The 18384-nt window shown below is 33.8% G+C and overlaps 1 protein-coding gene across 1 annotated transcript in view; it reads left to right on the top strand.

Annotated features, from left to right (window-relative positions):
- LOC111048840 overlaps window positions 1-18384 on the top strand; it is a 59823-nt gene that overhangs the window by 23339 nt on the left and 18100 nt on the right. Inside the window, exons 3-4 of the mRNA XM_039422984.1 lie at window positions 5913-6023; window positions 11549-11691. Coding sequence (XP_039278918.1) covers window positions 5913-6023; window positions 11549-11691 — 254 coding nt within the window. The remainder of the gene's footprint in view (window positions 1-5912; window positions 6024-11548; window positions 11692-18384) is intronic.

Below are 18384 nucleotides of genomic sequence, written 5' to 3'. Positions count from 1 at the left end.
GAAGTCTGCTGCTCACATAACTATAGTGAGGTACACGTTATAATGGCATTGGAAAAAGATAGGGTACAGCGTCGCCGATTCTTTGCCTTGCCACTGGCCTTCTATAGAAATATATTTAATTCGTTTTTTACTTTCCTTGCCCTATTACCATAGGTAAGGAAAGTATTGCTTTCCAAAAAAAATTAAGGTACCCCAATTTCAAGTTTTCTATACGTTTCAAGGTCCCCTGAGTCCAAAAACATGATTTTTGGGTATTGGTCTGTGTGAGTGTATGTGTGTGAGTGTATGTGTGTGTGTGTATGTGTGTGTGTGTGTGTATGTGTGTGTGTGTATGTCTGTGAACACGATAACTCCATTCCTAAATAACCGATTGACTTGAAATTTCAAACTTAAGGTCCTTATACCATGAGGACCCGACAATAAGGAATTCAATAAAATTCAATCCAAGATGGCGGAAAAAATGGCGGATAATTACTAAAAAACCATGTTTTTCACGTTTTTCTCGAAAATGGCTCTAACGATTTTCTTCAAATTTATACCATGGATAGCTATTTATAAGCCCTATCAACTGACATGAGTCTCATTTCTGGGAAAATTTCAGGAGCTCCGTAATATTATTGAGAAAAATGACGGATAATCACTAAAAAACCATGTTTTTCACGGTTTTATCGAAAACGGCTCCAACGATTCTCTTCAAATTTATACCATGGATAGCTATTTATAAGCCCTATCAGCTGACATGAGTCTTATTTCTGGAAAAATTCCAGGAGCTCCGTAATATTATTGAGAAAAATGGCGGATAATCACTAAAAAACCATGTTTTTCACGGTTTTCTCGAAAATGACTTGACCGATTTTTTTCAAATTCATACCCTGTATAGTTATTTATCGGCTTTATTAACTGGAATGAGTCTCCTTTCTGAGAAACTAATGAGGGATCCTCCCCATCCTTGAGAAATGGACTTTGTAGCCTCTTTCTCGTGCATGAGGTAGGTAGGTAGAGCAGTTCATAAAAAGAACACATCGAGATATTTCATCTGTAGAACAGCTGTTTTGACGACTTTTAAAAAATATCGAATTTCACAATTTACACAGAGGAAAAAGTACTCTGAAAACAACTATACACATAACTTATACAGAAGTCTGATCGTAGTTTCAAATATGTTGCCGCCAATCGTCATTATGTTATTCCCCTAAATCATTCTCGTTTAAGAATGAGGCTTATAGTTAGTTCAATGAGCAAGGAAAGTTGTGTGAGTGTACCACACCAGATTTTTTTAATAGTAAACTTCCATGATTGAGATTAGATTTTTTTTTCAATTAATAATAATATCGAGGCACCGAGCTTCGCTCGTTATTTTTATTTATTGATAAACAGAACACAATAATTCTCTAAAATGATCGTGTTTATATTTTACAGCTGGGTATATGTCAGCTTATGAATTTCGGGGATGAGATATTTTGATTTTCTACAGACTGAGTGCGTCTCACAAACTTTTTTACTATCCACAGACGACGAAAGTCTCAGCTGTTTTTCCAAGGATGAATAATTATCCTTTTGATGTCGTTCAGCGAGTTTTTCCAGGGATGAGACCTAGTGCAATCGAATTTTTATATCATAAACCTACTATGTTCCAAATTTCGTGAAAATCGTTAGAGCCGCTTACGAGATCCGTTGGACATAAATAACCATAAATAAATGTAGTGAACTCTTTCCACTGTCGTTTTTTGTTCAGAATGGGTTTGGAACTCCCTCACTCTATACGGAATTTTGCCCGGCGCCAATCAATTACTATGAATTGATAAAATACACTGTACTATATAACTTCACTCACTGTGTGGATACTTATACTTCACTCACTGAACTAATAATAGTATAGAGGAAAAAGATAAAAAGAGATAGATCAGGGTCGTGTGTAAGGGAATTTATAAAGTGAAAGGCAAAACAAAGGTTAATTATAAATTTATTAATAAAATTTAAATTGAAATGAATTTATAAAATTGATTTAAGTATAGTAATGATTCAAAATATACAAGATGATTGAGTTTTTGAAAGTACTTCAGTTCAAGTTTAGTTTTATACAGTAAAATTTAACAAACAGTTCCTATTTATCAGATTAGTTGAAGAGTAAAATATAAAATTAAAATATTGAATTCCACTAGTTAAAAATATGATTACAGTCAAAAATAAAAAGAATTAATAAATTTTTAAGAATGATTGTGATTAGGGGAGCCTTGCTTTAAAAAAATATTATTTGTGCTTACAAGAAAATTTCAACTATAAGCTTCAATAAATGAATTAAGACTGTGTCTATAGATATGAATCTAAAAAGAAGTAATAATTAAGTTTGCTCTTTACTATGATGCTATGAAATTTGATGCACTTATTTGGGCTTTTTAGGGTGGGGTGGTGTGGATTTGAAATAAGGAGAATTGAAAATTCTAAATACAAACTTTACCTGGCTCAGTCAATTCCCTTTAGGATAATTGGAGTCTGAAACCAAAAACTCACTCCTACACTGAACACTGTCCAAAATCCAAGAGACAAAGAGAGACTAAACTCTTAAGACATGGTCTGCCTGCATATATACTAGCACCACGATTTTCCACCCCTCATCACCCTTCGCCCTCTAGCTCCGCCTACACTCAAACTCTTCAGCCTAATATTCTGCTTACAAACTGAATTCAAATACCAATTTGAATTTACTATAATGTTTATTATGATATATCATTTTAAACTATGGCTCCCCTTCATTATTAAAACAAATTATATCATATATTTTACCAATATTTAAACTCTGAAGTTTGGATACTGACAATTGAATACATCCTCATCGAATTTGATTAATACAGTGATCAATCTTATAAATCTAATATGAAAAATACTTCACTAATAAATACATGAAATGAAGAACAAAATAAAATGTCATACAGTACATCATTACAACTGAATTGAATAAATCAAATTAATAAGATACTTAATTAATTAAGCAGGTTTCTCATACTCATTGTATAACTATACTAATTGTAAACATGTTTCAATCAAAGATACCTAATTCTTTTTACAAATTTACCTTTAGCATAAGAAATCGGATTCAACTAACTCACTTAGCTTATAATAATTATTACATTATAATTCATTGTACAACATATATTATTTGAATAATTTCTACATAGCCTAACCTACTTCATGACCTAATTTATAAAGACATCTACTCATATCATGTTTATTCAAATAATTGCTCATCAAATAATTGCTTCAATAATAATATAATTACTTCATATGCTAACCACGTGGTTACATTGTAAACTACATAATATCTATATTTCACTTCTCTCCTAACTATAATATATCTATATTGCTATATGTAATCTACATTTACCTGCCATCAACTTATGCTATAGCTATATGCAAGGGTTAACACAAGACACAGTAGGCCATGTGGTTTCTATTGTAAGCGTGTCTGTGAATAATGTTTAGAATACTGTTAGCAAGTTTCTATGAAAAGAATTGATTTTGTTTCAAACTATTCTGGAAAGAATACCACTGTCGTCTGGCTAGGTAGGCTATTCAAATGTATTCTCAATAGTTTCGAGAAACGGTTCTTTTTATTATTCTAGCTCTTCGAGTGTCCATATTCTTACAATACAATATTTTCAGAGCACGTGTTACAACAAATAACAGAAATCTACAATTTTCAAATTTTAGGAGAGCACGAGGTCGCCATTTGTGGCTCAGTAGATAACCAATTATAAAAAAAAAGAATATGAATAGCCAAATATAAAATATATACAGAAATTGCTCGCTTAATATAATAGGATTTTTACATTGTCAAAAAATGATCTCGCAGCATTGCGGGGCTACAAAAGGATAGAACTATCTGCTTTGTTTGATGATAGACAAGGATAGCAACACTAATGTTAATACTGGCATTATAACGTGGACCTCACTAGAGGTACCATACTAGCAAAGAGGTTGGTAGAAATAGAATACATTTTTCCTATTAGAATACACTCAATTTGCTTTGGTACTAGTTTAGAGTTTATGAAATAAAACAGAAGCCGAGTTCGACATTGGCAGACGCCTACGCTCAAACTTTCCGGTGTCAGCATTCCTAATAGACACCAACAATGTTCCATATTCATTCAATACTGACGGATTCGTTTGAATCTCAACCTCAAACCGTTTTAATTCTCCAATGCACCTGAACATTTGGCACAGAAATGTCAACTAATTAGCTGCAAAAACTGATAAAACTACCATCTACTGTTTTTTAAATGATATTCGAGTTGTTAGCAGTCCTCATAAATATATATATCGATGCTTCTCATATATTGGTAGCTGACATTCTAGAATGAAACTCACTATCAGTGTGTCAACCGTTTTTCTCTTTCCTTCTCCTCCTTCCTCCTCTTTCCTTCTCTTTCTTCCATCCTTCCCTTCTTGAATTGTCTTTCTCTTTTCTTCTCTTTCTAATGTCACAGCTAAAGCTTTTTATCGATTGTTAATTGACTCAATACTCGACTTTTGTCTTTGTTGAGACTTGGTCTGATGAGAAGTGGTGCAATATAATTCTGCCCCACTGATTGACTCAATTATTTATAGCAAAGAAAAGCGATTTCTCGTCGGAAAACGGCAATAATTAATTGTTCCCCTCTACAACTTTTAGACTTACCTCGTTTTACCAGAATACTATACTAATTGTCCACTAAATGCCGTTCTTCGTACAGCAATTATATTCAATATCTGGGACCGAGCTTCGCTCTGGAGTACAAAAGCATGAAAAATTTATTACGAAAGAAGAAATTATAATAACATTCATAACATTCATACAGAAATGTTCTATCTAATCACAGTAAATTGAGATTAATTCCCAGAGGAATGCAAAAATTTCCCTCACGTTGCACAAAAGCCGGTTAAATTTTAATCCTGATTAACTTCTTGTGAGCCAAATCAGAGAAGAACATTTCAAAAAGATGGATGTACTGAATTGATCAGGATTGAAAATAACCCGGCTTTTTTACAACCAACACTAAGTACCTGGTTGAATGATTACAAAAGTTCAACAGCTGATACATAATTTTGACACAGTCCCACACACATGAACTCGCGCTCACTCTCTTCCATCACCAACAGACGACGAAATAATTATTATCAGATGTTTTTCCAAGGATGAATGATAATTATCCTTTTAATGTCCTTCAGCTAATTTTCCCAGGGATGAGACCTAGTGCAATCGAATCTTTATATTATAAACCTACTATGTTCTGAATTTAGTAAGAATTGTTATAGCCGTTTTCGAGATCCGGTGCAATACAAACATATAAACATCTAAACATCTAAACATCCAAACATATAAACAGAAATTGCTCGTTCAATAGTATAGGATAGATAAAAAAAAAATAGTTGGTAATATTCAAAAAGCTCAAATATATTTTTGGACGAAAATTGAACTTACAGTAGAAACATAACTTATTTTTTGGACATTTTATTAATTTATCAAAATTTGGGAATGGAATAGATTTGGGCCAAGCCTGTTGTTCCTTCCTAATCATATTTATATGATTTGTGATTCTGTCCACGAATAAATAAATAAATAGTTGGACAAGGAATATGACAATGGTATAACAATAACAATATCGAGTGATGTAGGTCTGGTGTCCGAGTTTTCAGGTCGCAGCTGATCAATTTCAGGGCCTCTGATATGACTTAACGACTGCTTTTCGTGCAGCCGGGACCGACTATTAAACGTGTCCTGAACACACGGGATGGGTCCGAGAAAAATATCTTGTCCGGGCCTCCATCCATCTGGTGTTTACAATATTATGTTTGTTTCACAATCGTTTTCGATTACGGTTATCATTATAAATAATTTATTTAGAATTGAAATAATTGATGATTTTTGTTGATAGGTGGCCCCGGCAGTGGAAAGGTGACCCATTGTGATAATTTAACCCAGGAGAAGCGCGGAATCGTGCATATCAATATGACTGATTTATTGCAACAGTATACTATAGGGAATGGTAAGCTAATTTACTCAATTATCTATAACATAATGAAGGAAATAAATGGCTTATAAACGTACGGGATAGGAAATTCACGAATGACGCATCATCACATCTCATCTACTGAATTGATTAACTTGAAATTTTGTATATAATTATATATTCTTAATTCACTGAGGATGGTTACAGGCCAATTTTGAATTCTTCAAGATATAATAAGTTTTCAGTTTGTCAAGTTTTTAATCAGACACTTGCGGAGCACGGGTTACCTGCTGGTCTATAATTGAACGAGCGTTAGTGAGTTCTCACTTTTGACTTACTGAAGGCCAAAGTCGTTGTCCGTCTGCTTGTATGCTCTACAATAACTTTAGAAAGAATTGATCAATCAGCTTCAAATTTTGAAGCCTCTTCGAACCTTTTTATAGGTCAAGTTCGTTGGACAAAAAAATTGACACACTCCTCCGTCCTTTCTCAGGATATAATAGCATTGAAAGTGCATGAAAAATTTTTGTTGTGATATATCATTCAGTCAGCTGGAATTAATTGAATGCAATTACTACAGTATTTCCATTCATTCATTCATAACATTTCAGCTGGTTAATTCAGCAACATAGTTTACAACTTTCACGTCAACAAACTGAATCAACAAACTGAAACGGTTTGAGATATCAATGTACGGTTTTCGCCATTTATTTTCTCCTGAAAGTCTGTATCGAAATCATGTATCACATGACCACCTTTTCATTAAAAGAATGAATTTGAATTGATATGAGGGACAAAAATGTTGGAGCGTCAGAGTAATTATTTTGAAAATAGCTATTTTCATTTCAAATAGGATCCCCGAAGAAACCGACTGTCAATTTATTCTTATGGAAGAAACAATAAGCTGTTCCACAATGTTCACCAACTCTGTATGATATTAAATGTTGCTGGTTTAAAGATTACAAAACAACAGTTTAATGAGCGAGTTTTCCAACCCAGGGGGTTACTAGAGCTATAGTGAGGTCCACGTTATAAAGGTAGTGTTTGATTGGTGATGGTATTGCTATCCTTGTCTGTCATTCAACAAAACGTATAGCGCTACCTCTTTCACGGTTTGCTCTGTTGCCAGATCGTCTTTTAACAATGTAGAAGTAATAATTAATCAACAAGATATTTCTTCTCCATTATGGAAATAATGAAAAATATAATTTCTTGCTTGATAAAATATAGTTGATTATTTTAAACGAGAATGAACAAATGTTACATCAATAAACCTGTATCAGCTACCGTCTATAGAAGACATTGACAAGACAGAGGATCGGCAACATTGCTCTGTTATCTTTCTTCACTGCCATTATAACGTGGACCTCATTATAGTTACCATTCAAAAAAAAAACATTAAAAAGTACTATAACTATTCTGAATGCTATCCCAAACGGAGTAATATAGGCAACCCGCCGTACATCAAAGCTCTCAAATTTTACGTTGTCAGCATTTCTGATGAAGAGTAATGTATATTTACTCCCCAACTCTTGCTGACTGAATAAAGTGAATCATTTTTCTAAGGGGATGATTTATGCAACCCGTCGTACATCATTGCTTACGTTTCTGGTTCAACTTGTTACCAACTCTGACTCGGACGAATCTGCCGGCCGTTAATTCAACGGAATATGGTCGTCCATTGGAACCGTCTAGTTGCCAAAATTATTAAATTAATTACTATCATAGCCACCAAAATTTTTCATAAACAATGTTTATATTGAGATTTTACAATGATCTATTTTGTCTCTCACATCTCACAATGGAACATTCTCTTGAAACAAACTTATCAACTTTTCATTGTCCATAGTTACAACTTTATAAAACAGAACAACATAAAAAAAACAAGACTGTGAAACAATTTTAGGTTAGTAACACTTTGTTGTCTTAGCTCGACTAGTTAGTACGGCCGGATAGAGCTGGAATATCCCATTCAATTTGGATCGAAAAATTGATCGGCCGGAGACGGCCGTATGAACCTGATGCAATGGACGAGTATCTATTCGTTTCTTTGTTGTGGGATCGTTCGACAGTTTTCGGCCGATGCTAGTTCGGACGAAAACGGTTCTAGTGGACGGCTCACTTAAGGGCCGGATTTCCGAGCTCGGGATTTAGCCAAGTTCAAGACTTCTAACAGCTGGAGTCAAAGAATTGGCTTTCCGAAGCGGGCCGTAGTCGCAGTTTTTGTATTTATATTTTCACGCTTTATTTCCTCATTTCTATAATTGGAAACGTTTTTCCTTGACGGAATGAAACATTTCTAAATAATTAAAAATTAGCTGAAATTTTACACTATTTTCTCTTTATTTTATTTCGTGTTAAATTTTCTAGTTTTGCCGAATTTAATTTGAACGTGGAATACGACCAGGACCCCGTTTTGGAAAGCCGATTCTATGACTCCAGATGTTCAAATTCTAGAGCTTAGCTGAATCTCGAGCTCGGAAACCGGCACTTAGTGAGTCATATACCTATAGGGGTACATTTTTTTGGCAACCCGCCGTACATCTTAAGGTGCAGATATACGCGCCGCGAACATGAGCAATTCACTTTTAATCAGCTGACTATATCTATATTTTTACAGAAACGGTAAGATGCAGATATAAAAAGCTTGGCATTAGCTGATTAAAAGTGAATTGCTCATGTTCGCGGCGCGTATATGTGTACGCACCTTAAGGCTCAAATCACACTTACGCAACTCAAGTCGAGAAGAGACTGCGACTCTAGTCTGTGTTTTCAAATGGTGACACTCAGACCAGTCGATTCTAGTCTCCGCGACCTCACCATTTGAAAACATATGCTGCGTCGAGAAGAGACTAGCAGTCTTTTCTCAACTTGAGTCGCGTAAGTATGCCTTAGTTCAATTTTCATGTTCAATCTGTCCCAAATGAATATTCGTCATATATGAATGACATTTGTCCCAAATAATTCGTAGAGAAACATGATTGATGGAGACTTCACATGACCGATAGACAGCAATCGATTCATTGATCAATAAAAATAGTGATTGATTCATGGAATTGGTCCGCGTTAATGTGTTCCACTGAGCTGTGTGCGTGATACATTGAAACTTGGTTGAAAGGTTATTCAAGGAACCGAACTTTTAATGACGCTGTAACAGAATGCCACCATAAAAGAGGTTTCAAAATCGTGATTATTTCAAACCGAGCATACATTAAGAAACATAGTTCTATATGGAAAACACTTCCATAATGGTAATTTGGGAAGTTTATACTTCAACATGAAATTTAATCTCATCTAAAAACTCACATCTAAAAATCAAAATATGAATAAACAAACAAGTCCTTATGTTCAAGTACGAAAATGGAAATGACAATGCACAACTTATAAGCATGATCATAGGAAGTCATAATGCCCAGTTGCACAAAACCCGGTTGAATTTCAAGCGTGATTAATTTCATGAGAACCAATCGAAGAGGGGTTTTCTTTGAAAAGACGGTTTCTCTGATTGGCTCTCTTGGAATTAAACACGGTTAAAATTTAACCGGCTTTTGTGCAACAGGTACCTACTGCATAAAGAAGTCTATGATTTCCTTTGAACAGTCCTCTCAGAAAAAATTTAGTTCTCGGCCCAATTTTCTTGACGATATATAAGAGCTTTTATAATTTACTGACGATAAATCTGAGGTTTTCGCAATGTGAATTACTTGTAGTTTGACAGGACCTATGAATGAATGACGTTATATCCGTGGCCGAAGCAGCAATAACCAAGTTACACTGTACAATCCACACTTACAAATACTCATTAATCGTAGTTTCTGTAACCCTACTGAATGAATGCAATAACTCTTTAAATATACAGAATGTTCTGAAAAAGGTGGCCATAAGTCAGGGTATGATTTCTCACATCAAAAGAAGGAAAAACGTTCCGATTAACATTGATCCGGAAATGCTTAGTTACTAAGTCATAAAATTCGGAAGGTTTCGTTTGAATTTCAGTTCCCCTGCTGAAACGAAGCCATACGGGTATTTGTTGGCTGTTAATTCAGATGTACATATGTAAAATGAACTGGAAAATTGAATAAAACCGTTTCCAGACCTGTAGCTACAGTAATTCTCAAGATATGTGACGAATACGGGAAACTTGGTCCTGAAAAACAAGCTCCTCTAAGGTTTGAAACAGATTCACTATGTTTTTTGGGACAAAGTTTCACGTATTTTGTCACATATCTTGAAAATTACTGTAGCTACAGGTCTAGAAACGGGTTTATTCAATTTTTCAGTTCATTTTACACAGAGTACGCTAAATTTTACATCTTAATTAACAGCCAACAAATACCTGCAGGGCTTCGTCTCAGCAGGGGAACTGAAATTCAGACGAAATCGTCCACCCTGTATGACTTGGTTACTAAGCATTTTCGGATCAATGTTAATTGGAACGTTTTTTCTTCTTTTAATGTGAGGAATCACACCCTGACTTATAGCCACCCTTTTCCAGAACACTCTGTATAACTTCCTTAAAAATGTTTAAATAGAAAGTTTTCAATGTGGTATTTCGAACAATTTAGAATAGCGTGTATGTGGTATTAAAACAGAACTATTGCTAACACAGAAATCAATATCCGTCTACATACAAAATCAATACACAATTCCAGGAAGCGATTTTCATTCATAATCATAACACGTAATATAAGTGACACTCAGCAATTGCTTGCAATCGTAATTGACCGAGTGATCAAGTTATCGAATCTGTGACAATTGATGAATGGGAGTTGTGATGGCTCTCGCACGACCACACACGAGCACTCACACGAGACACACGAGCACTAGCACCATAAGCCCTATAAGGTCAATGACAACATTTGCGTGCGATGCTCCAAATGCCAACTCCCACATCCAACAACCCTGCTTTGTTTATCTCTAAACCTTCAAATTATAGTGAGGTACACGTTGTAATGGAAGTGGAGAGAGATAGGAGACAAACATTGCCGATCCAATGCCTTCTATGGACGGTAGCTGATACAGGTTTATCGATGTAATATCAACTGTTCATTCTTGTTTGAAACAATCAATATTATATTAAGCAAAAATTATATTTTTGAATAATTTTATAATGAATTTTTATAATAAATATGGAATATTTTTCTTGAATTGACTATAATTTTTCATTTGTTTGAAGTTTTTGAACTTTCTATGAGCGTTCAAACTGTTTGAAATTTTCCTTTGAACTCGACAAATAAATATTTTCACCATTGAGTGCTCATAAAAAGTTCAAAAACGTCAAACAAAGAAGGAAATTGATTGAATCTTATTAGGAATTCCTTCCTCTCCCTAACCAAATCCTTAGAATTGGATTCTGAATGATTGTTTTCTAGGTAAAAATATCGAAAAATTGATAGGCCTATATCTTGAAAACAAATGTCGATAAAGAAAATGTTACTACACATTTTTATTGCAAATTTCATGTACATTCTATGTTCTCCAGCTCTTATGCTTTTCGTGGGACACCCTGTATAAATTACAAGAAATTTGTGCGATTCAATGATGGAATGTTGTGTTTGCAGATATGAAAGACTTCAGTCAGCTGTCGAGTCGGACGGTAACGGAGGTGCTAATGCTTGAAATGAAAATGTCGCCGGCTGCAAAAACTTACCTCGTGTCAGGATATCCCCGGAACATGAGGGATGTTGTCGAGTATTCGGATAAGGTAATTATTTGAACATATAATCTATAAAATAATAAAGGAAAGAATCGGCTTATACGCGTGCGGGATAGGAAATTCACGAATGACGCATCATCACGTCTCAACTACTGGACTGATTAGCTTGAAATTTTCCGTATAGAGTCTTAAGTTACCGAGGATAGTTACAGGCCTATTTTGAATTCTTTAAGATTTTAGTAGGTCAAGTTTTCAATTACTCAAGTTTTTAATCGACCGAGCGAAGTGAGATCTAAGATTCAAGTCAACGGTTTTGCATTTCTCTTTATGTTTATTGACCGAGCGTAGTGAGGTCTAAAATTCAAGTTGACGGTTTTGCATTTCTCTTTATGTTTATATGTTGCGCACTCACGGCGAAACGCGGTAATAGATTTTTACGAAATTTGACAGTTATATTCCTTTTTTAATTGCGTGTCGACGTATATACAAGATTTTTGGAAATTTTTTATTTCAAGATTAAATAATATAAAAGGAAAAGGAGCCTCCTCCATACGCCAATATTATAGTAAAAATCAGACTATTCTTCATAAATCAGCTGTCGAGTGGATCATAAATAGCATGCAATGACGCATGCGATTCAATATCTTAATGTAACTCAGTGAGGAAACAGCTGTTGTGTCGAATATTAATTGCATGCAGTGAGGCATGCAATTGATAACTTGAAGTAGCATAGTATTTTCTCCCGACTTTTCTCTGCTTTCAACTCGGTAAGCTTTTGATGATAGTAGCATATAGCTGTTTACATCAAATTATTAGCATTGTTGATACAACAACCCAAACAGCCATTAGTCGTTAAATACATCGATATATCGCCGACACGACAGGACAGGACAGAATTGACAGTATTAGAAGAGACTGTGATTTATAACTGCGCGAGGTCTACTGTTCGCAAAACTACTAGTTAGACCCTTGGGGAGCACGGGTTACCTGCTAATTCATTCATAAATTCAATTTAAGATGTACAGTTAATATACTTTAGGAAAGGTACAACAGGTCCATGCCCAAAAACTGTATCTCTTCCAATTGTTATTGTATCATCTGTGTATAGCCTACATCTAAGAGTGCGACAGGCAACTAAAATAATAAAATTAAATCAATAAACCACCCATGAAATAGCATTAGAAGTAGATATTACAAAAAACAAATTGAATAAAAAAGCTCTAATAAGAACGGTTACAAACTTCACTTGAATTGACTTTTTAATTGATGAATCGATTAATATCCACTTGTTTGCTTTTTGCTAAAGGCAATCTTGATAAATTAATGCAAAGAAGTGATATTCATAGTCATGTCACAATAAATAGGTATCAGCTGCAGGTAACGCATAGATAGTCAACTTGGACTGAAATAAATTTTGATTATATGAGTATAAAAATATTTAATAAGTTACCACTAGATGCTAGGAAAATTTAAATTTAAAATGCTCAAGTTCCTGAAAGCCAAACCACTTTATTCACTTCAAGAATGGCATGATCTGAGTATGGTCTTTCTTTTTCATGACTTATTTCACTGTTTAAATGTAATTATAGGCTATCTGGCACAGGAAGAATTGATGAAAGTCGATAAATGGTTAAGAGAAAATTTGCTTACAGTATATGCAACAAAAACGAAATTTTTAGCCTTTTCTCTGACAGAACGGACGAGACCACCGGATTCTTCAATAATCCTTCATCACTGTGGAAGCACCAACAACCCGTGTGATTGCCCTTCAATTCAACAAGTCAATGAAATAAAATATTTAGGAACAATAGTGGACAACAAATTCGAATCGGACAAGCACATTAATCTATCAATTACCCGGATCAGGAAGCTTCTCTACAAATTCTATCAACTCCGTAAAATCCTCAACTATGAGACATTAAAAACTGTTTATTTTTCTTTAGTGCAATCAATTTTAAGATACGTCATAATTATCTGGGGAGCTACGAATTTTATACATGTTGAACCTCTCTATAAACTTCAAAAACGAATACTAAAAATAATAGGCCTCAAGGAGAATCAATTCCCCACGAACATTCTTTTCAAGGACAGTAAAGTACTGAGTGTAAGACAACTCTACATCCAGGCTAACATCACGCGAATGAGGAGAAACAACGAACACATAAGACTGGCAGATCATAACCATCAAACAAGGCAGAGAAACACGCATTCAATAGTACCAAGGATGAACACTACATATATTTGGGACCAAAAATTTACAATTCAATACCAAGTTACATTAGGGCAGAATTCAATAGATACAGGTTCAAGAAAAGTTTATTTTCCTGGTTGGTTGATATTAGGGTGGAAAATTGTGAAAATTTAGTTAGACTGTAAATATTGAAACTATTTATTCTTCATTCTTCTCTTTACTGTTTTTCATTTTTCTAAAATAACCTTTCTTATTATTATCCTTAGTAGAATATTAATATTTATCTACCAATTTCATAATTTTGTTTGTATTATAAATTTTTACTAATTTTATTATAAAAAACTTTAATCCTATATCAGTGAATGAAGTTTGTAAATAGTAATTATAACACGCAATAAGCAACTAATTACTTATACCCCAACACATATAGTTCATAGTGGGGTGTATATTTATTCATTGAAGTTATCATTTATTCATTGTTGAAACACCGCTGATGTATGTAGTTACATGACAATACTATATTATCAATATTCTAATGTTGCATTCAATCTTCATTGTAATTAATAAGTTTTCATAATATGTGAAATTTGTTGCATAATTAGCTGTTGTACTGTAATTTATTGTAGATTCGAGTATAGACCGGAATGTATTGTGACTTACTTGAATAAATTTGAATTTGAATTTTAATATCTATTCAAGTATTATTCATGTATTGAACTCGTATATTTCGTGTAAGCTTATTGTTATGTGTGTTCAGACTTCATATTGATTTGTGTGAATTGCTTTATTCTGTATTTATGAGTGTGACTATTGTACGTATTTTGTTTCGAGTATACATCAATTCATACATATTCTTCAATCTATGATTGTTCTTATCAATTTCACTTTTTCTAATACTAGCCAATATTTCTTCCTCATTTCTTTTCAAACTCATACGTTGACTTTCTTCCATTTCCACGTCTTTCTCATCTCTCCTCATTTTTTGTACACTCTCTTTCCGTTCTCCAAGTTTTTCCTTGATTTCATTATGTGATTCAATTCCATCTTCCTCTCCACTATTCCATCTAAGTTCCCTTTCCACCTAATCATCACCCTCTTCCTTCCTCTCTGCACCATTTCCAATGTACAGATGATTGTAGGCTACAGATTTTAAACTGACATAACCATTAATACTTTCAAGTTTTTGTTTATCGATTTTCAATAATTCTCCATTGCAAGGATTTGACAAGTTATCATTACAAGGAATTAGATCAAATACTTGTAAATTTTTAGATTGATTTCGGTATTCAAATCTAGGTTTTGAAAAATTTTCCAACTTACCATGGTTAGAAACCAACTCCACATCAAGACTAACTTCTTGATTGTGATAATAGTTAACATGAACTCTGTTTCGAAGTTCAAATTTATCAATTCAAATCGCTGCTTAAGTTGCAAAGTAAATATTTCATCACGTTCTCGTCTCTCTCCACGTTCCTTTTTCTTATGTTCTCGTCTCTCTTCACGTTCCTTTTCCTTACGTTCTCGTCTCTCTTCATGTTCCTTTTTCTCACATTCCTTTATCTCATCATTTTCTCTATATGTCTTTACTCTCCCAACAGATTCTTGGTAAACTCTTCGTCGTAGCCTTCTGATTCGGTAATAAATTTACTTATTTGTACTATTCTCAAGTTACTAAACAGATCAATGTTCAACTCTTCTGCCGTTTTCAGCGAGTCATACGTCTTCGACCTTACTAAATATGACATTGAATGAAAAAGACTGAGAAATTGTCAAAAACCACTGATTTATTGATAATTAGAAAGACCGGTTTCGGTTATTACACCATTGTCAATCTCTGATAATTAAAACTAAATACAGAAGCAGCAGAATTTATACTAGTAGGCGAGTACTGCTATTGGTCAAGGGCATGAACGCCTGCCATTGGCCCAGCTAGACAGTCTCCTCCCCCACAACGGTGTGACAAAATGGCGGCTCAAGCAGCAGAATCGCCATAATAACAAAATTTACTTTCAGTACAAAATAAGAACCGAGAAAAAAAGTGTGAAAGATAATAAAACAAATATGTAAATGGAAAAACTATTAACTAATGTATGCTTACAATTTTATGATAAAACTAAATTCGTAGTGTTGTATTGGTTGAAATGAATATGGTCATTTAAACTATACTGGGAATTTTCCTTAATTACTCTTGTTATTTCTAAAGCCTCTAGAATATTCAAAGATCTTCCTTTGTTATTATCATGCAGAAACTCAACATTCTCCTTAACTTTGAACTTGTGATTATTTGTTATCAGATGTTCTGCAAAGTTAGATTCCCCATTTCTTTTTTTTTCACATTTTCCACACAAAACTTCCGGCGATCTATCCCGTTCAATTTAATCCAATGTAGTTTCTTGATGACTATGTCTATAGCACTATGTGTTTAATGACAATAAATAATATTCTATTCTATTCTACCTGTAGGTGATACACGTTGTAAGTTTAAATTAAGTTGTTTAATTAAGTTGTAAAGTTAATTAAGTTGTTTAAATTAAGTTGTTTTAAGCTGTTTAACCATATAGAAAAGATGGCATAAGAATATATCCCATGGTATAGGGGGTTTCGTTGCAAATTTCACTGTTAACTCAAGCAGATAGTCCTAGTAGTTGTTTTCGTGAAGCTATATGTGACCCTGGTAGTCTTATTAATAACAATACTAGCTATTAGGTATGAGTTACTTCATTTAATACATACATTTTCCAGAAAGTAAATTTCCAACAGTGTGATTCACCAAGATTTTTATATTATTTCCTTGAAAATCATTCGAAAAAGATGATAGGAAAAACTGTGGGTGTTCTGTGAATGAAGGTTGAATAATACAAGGTTGCGTGACTATCAAATTCACCTCTGATCCATCAATTTTATCGGCAATATCATTGGTACTCCATCTCAAGCACTTACCTCAACTCTCTTACTCTCTCTCTCTCTCTCTCTCAATCTTTTCCATTGACTTCATCATCCACTGATTTTATATAATAATAATAATGATATTTTATTATTGCAAAAGAAGGTGGTCAGAGTTTCAACTGATTCTCATAGACTAGCACATTGTAAGCCTCTTTTTGTCCAGCTTAGAATAATGAAAATAGTGAATTTCTATATAAATACAGTATTACTGCATGTTAAAAAACTCATCCAATTTAAAATTAAGACATTGGACTCATAGCCATAACACAAGAAATTGTCATAGGATTGATATTCCCTATCAGAGATTATCCAAAAAGCTATTATACTTTTGGTATAAAAATTTACAATAAATTACCCATTTGGAGACATTGGAGACATATTGGAGACAGAAAATAAATTTGAGACGAGGTTATTGAATTAGCTTGTGATAAATTCTTTTTATAGTGTTGAAGAGTTCTTTGAGAGTGAAATAATTGTTGCTTAGAGTTAAGAGGTTTCTATTTTTGTATGTATTGTTAGAAAGGCTCAAGTTGTGCTGTAAGGAATATATTTTTCCTACAGTTACGTTGAAAAGTGGCCATTGCTGCACTGATTACAGAACGCAAAGAATCACTTTTCCGCTCTAGTGCGGGAAAAATTTTTCTGCACTCCAGATTTGCAACATGGCAACGCAAAATACTTAGTAGGTTATATGGAGCAACAGTGCAGCAAAATCGAAATGAAGTTGGTAACAGTGACTGCTGTGGCTGCTATAGTGAGCAGAGGTGCAACGAAGCACAACGCGCTAATTATTATTCATTATATATTATAACCAAGGACAACGAGGACTTTAGGATTTTAGGATTAAGGTTTTTATCAATAATAAAATTACACAGAAAAGCATTTGATGCATTTCAGGCAATTTTACCCATAATTACCAACTTTTCATATTCAATGGTAACTGTAGGAAAAACTTAATGTGAAATACGTGCGCAAAGTTCCTCTGCTGCACTCAACAAACCATTCCGCCCTCGCCTACGGCTCGGGCGTAAACGTTTCTTTCGGTGCAGCAAACTGTCACTTTGCGCACTAGTTGCACAAATAACTATTGATTTGTATTACTGTATTTGAAAAATTCAATTGACTTACAGTTTACTCACTGTATTATTTTAAAGACTCATTAATGAAATTTTGTGTGTACAGTTGCTGTAAAACTATCTTTTGTTGTAATGTATTCAATATTTGACTTTGTCTATTGTTCTAAGAATTTAACGGCAATAGAATCTTATTTTATTTAACTTATTTTTTCATTACAATTTTTTTGTTTATTATTCTATGGTACAGTTTGCATTATTCATTTACATTTATAATAGGAAAATGAACAAAACAAACACTCCTACTGTACCACTTGGGGATGATTTATGATGAGGTGGTTACCTATTGCTAAAATAACTGAATATTCATAATATTTGCATATTCATATAGTATATTCATATTTGTTTATATAGTCATAAAATTAATTTGATTCAACTCAAGCACATGCTTACAGGAAAGAGTATTGAGGTTTACATTGACATACATAAGTGTAACTAATGGGTAATTAATACATTCCAATACAATATAAG

Source organism: Nilaparvata lugens, chromosome 3 (genome assembly GCF_014356525.2).
Source record: "Nilaparvata lugens isolate BPH chromosome 3, ASM1435652v1, whole genome shotgun sequence".
NCBI classification, from domain to species: Eukaryota; Metazoa; Arthropoda; class Insecta; order Hemiptera; family Delphacidae; genus Nilaparvata; species Nilaparvata lugens.
This window is presented reverse-complemented; position numbering and strand designations above follow the sequence as displayed.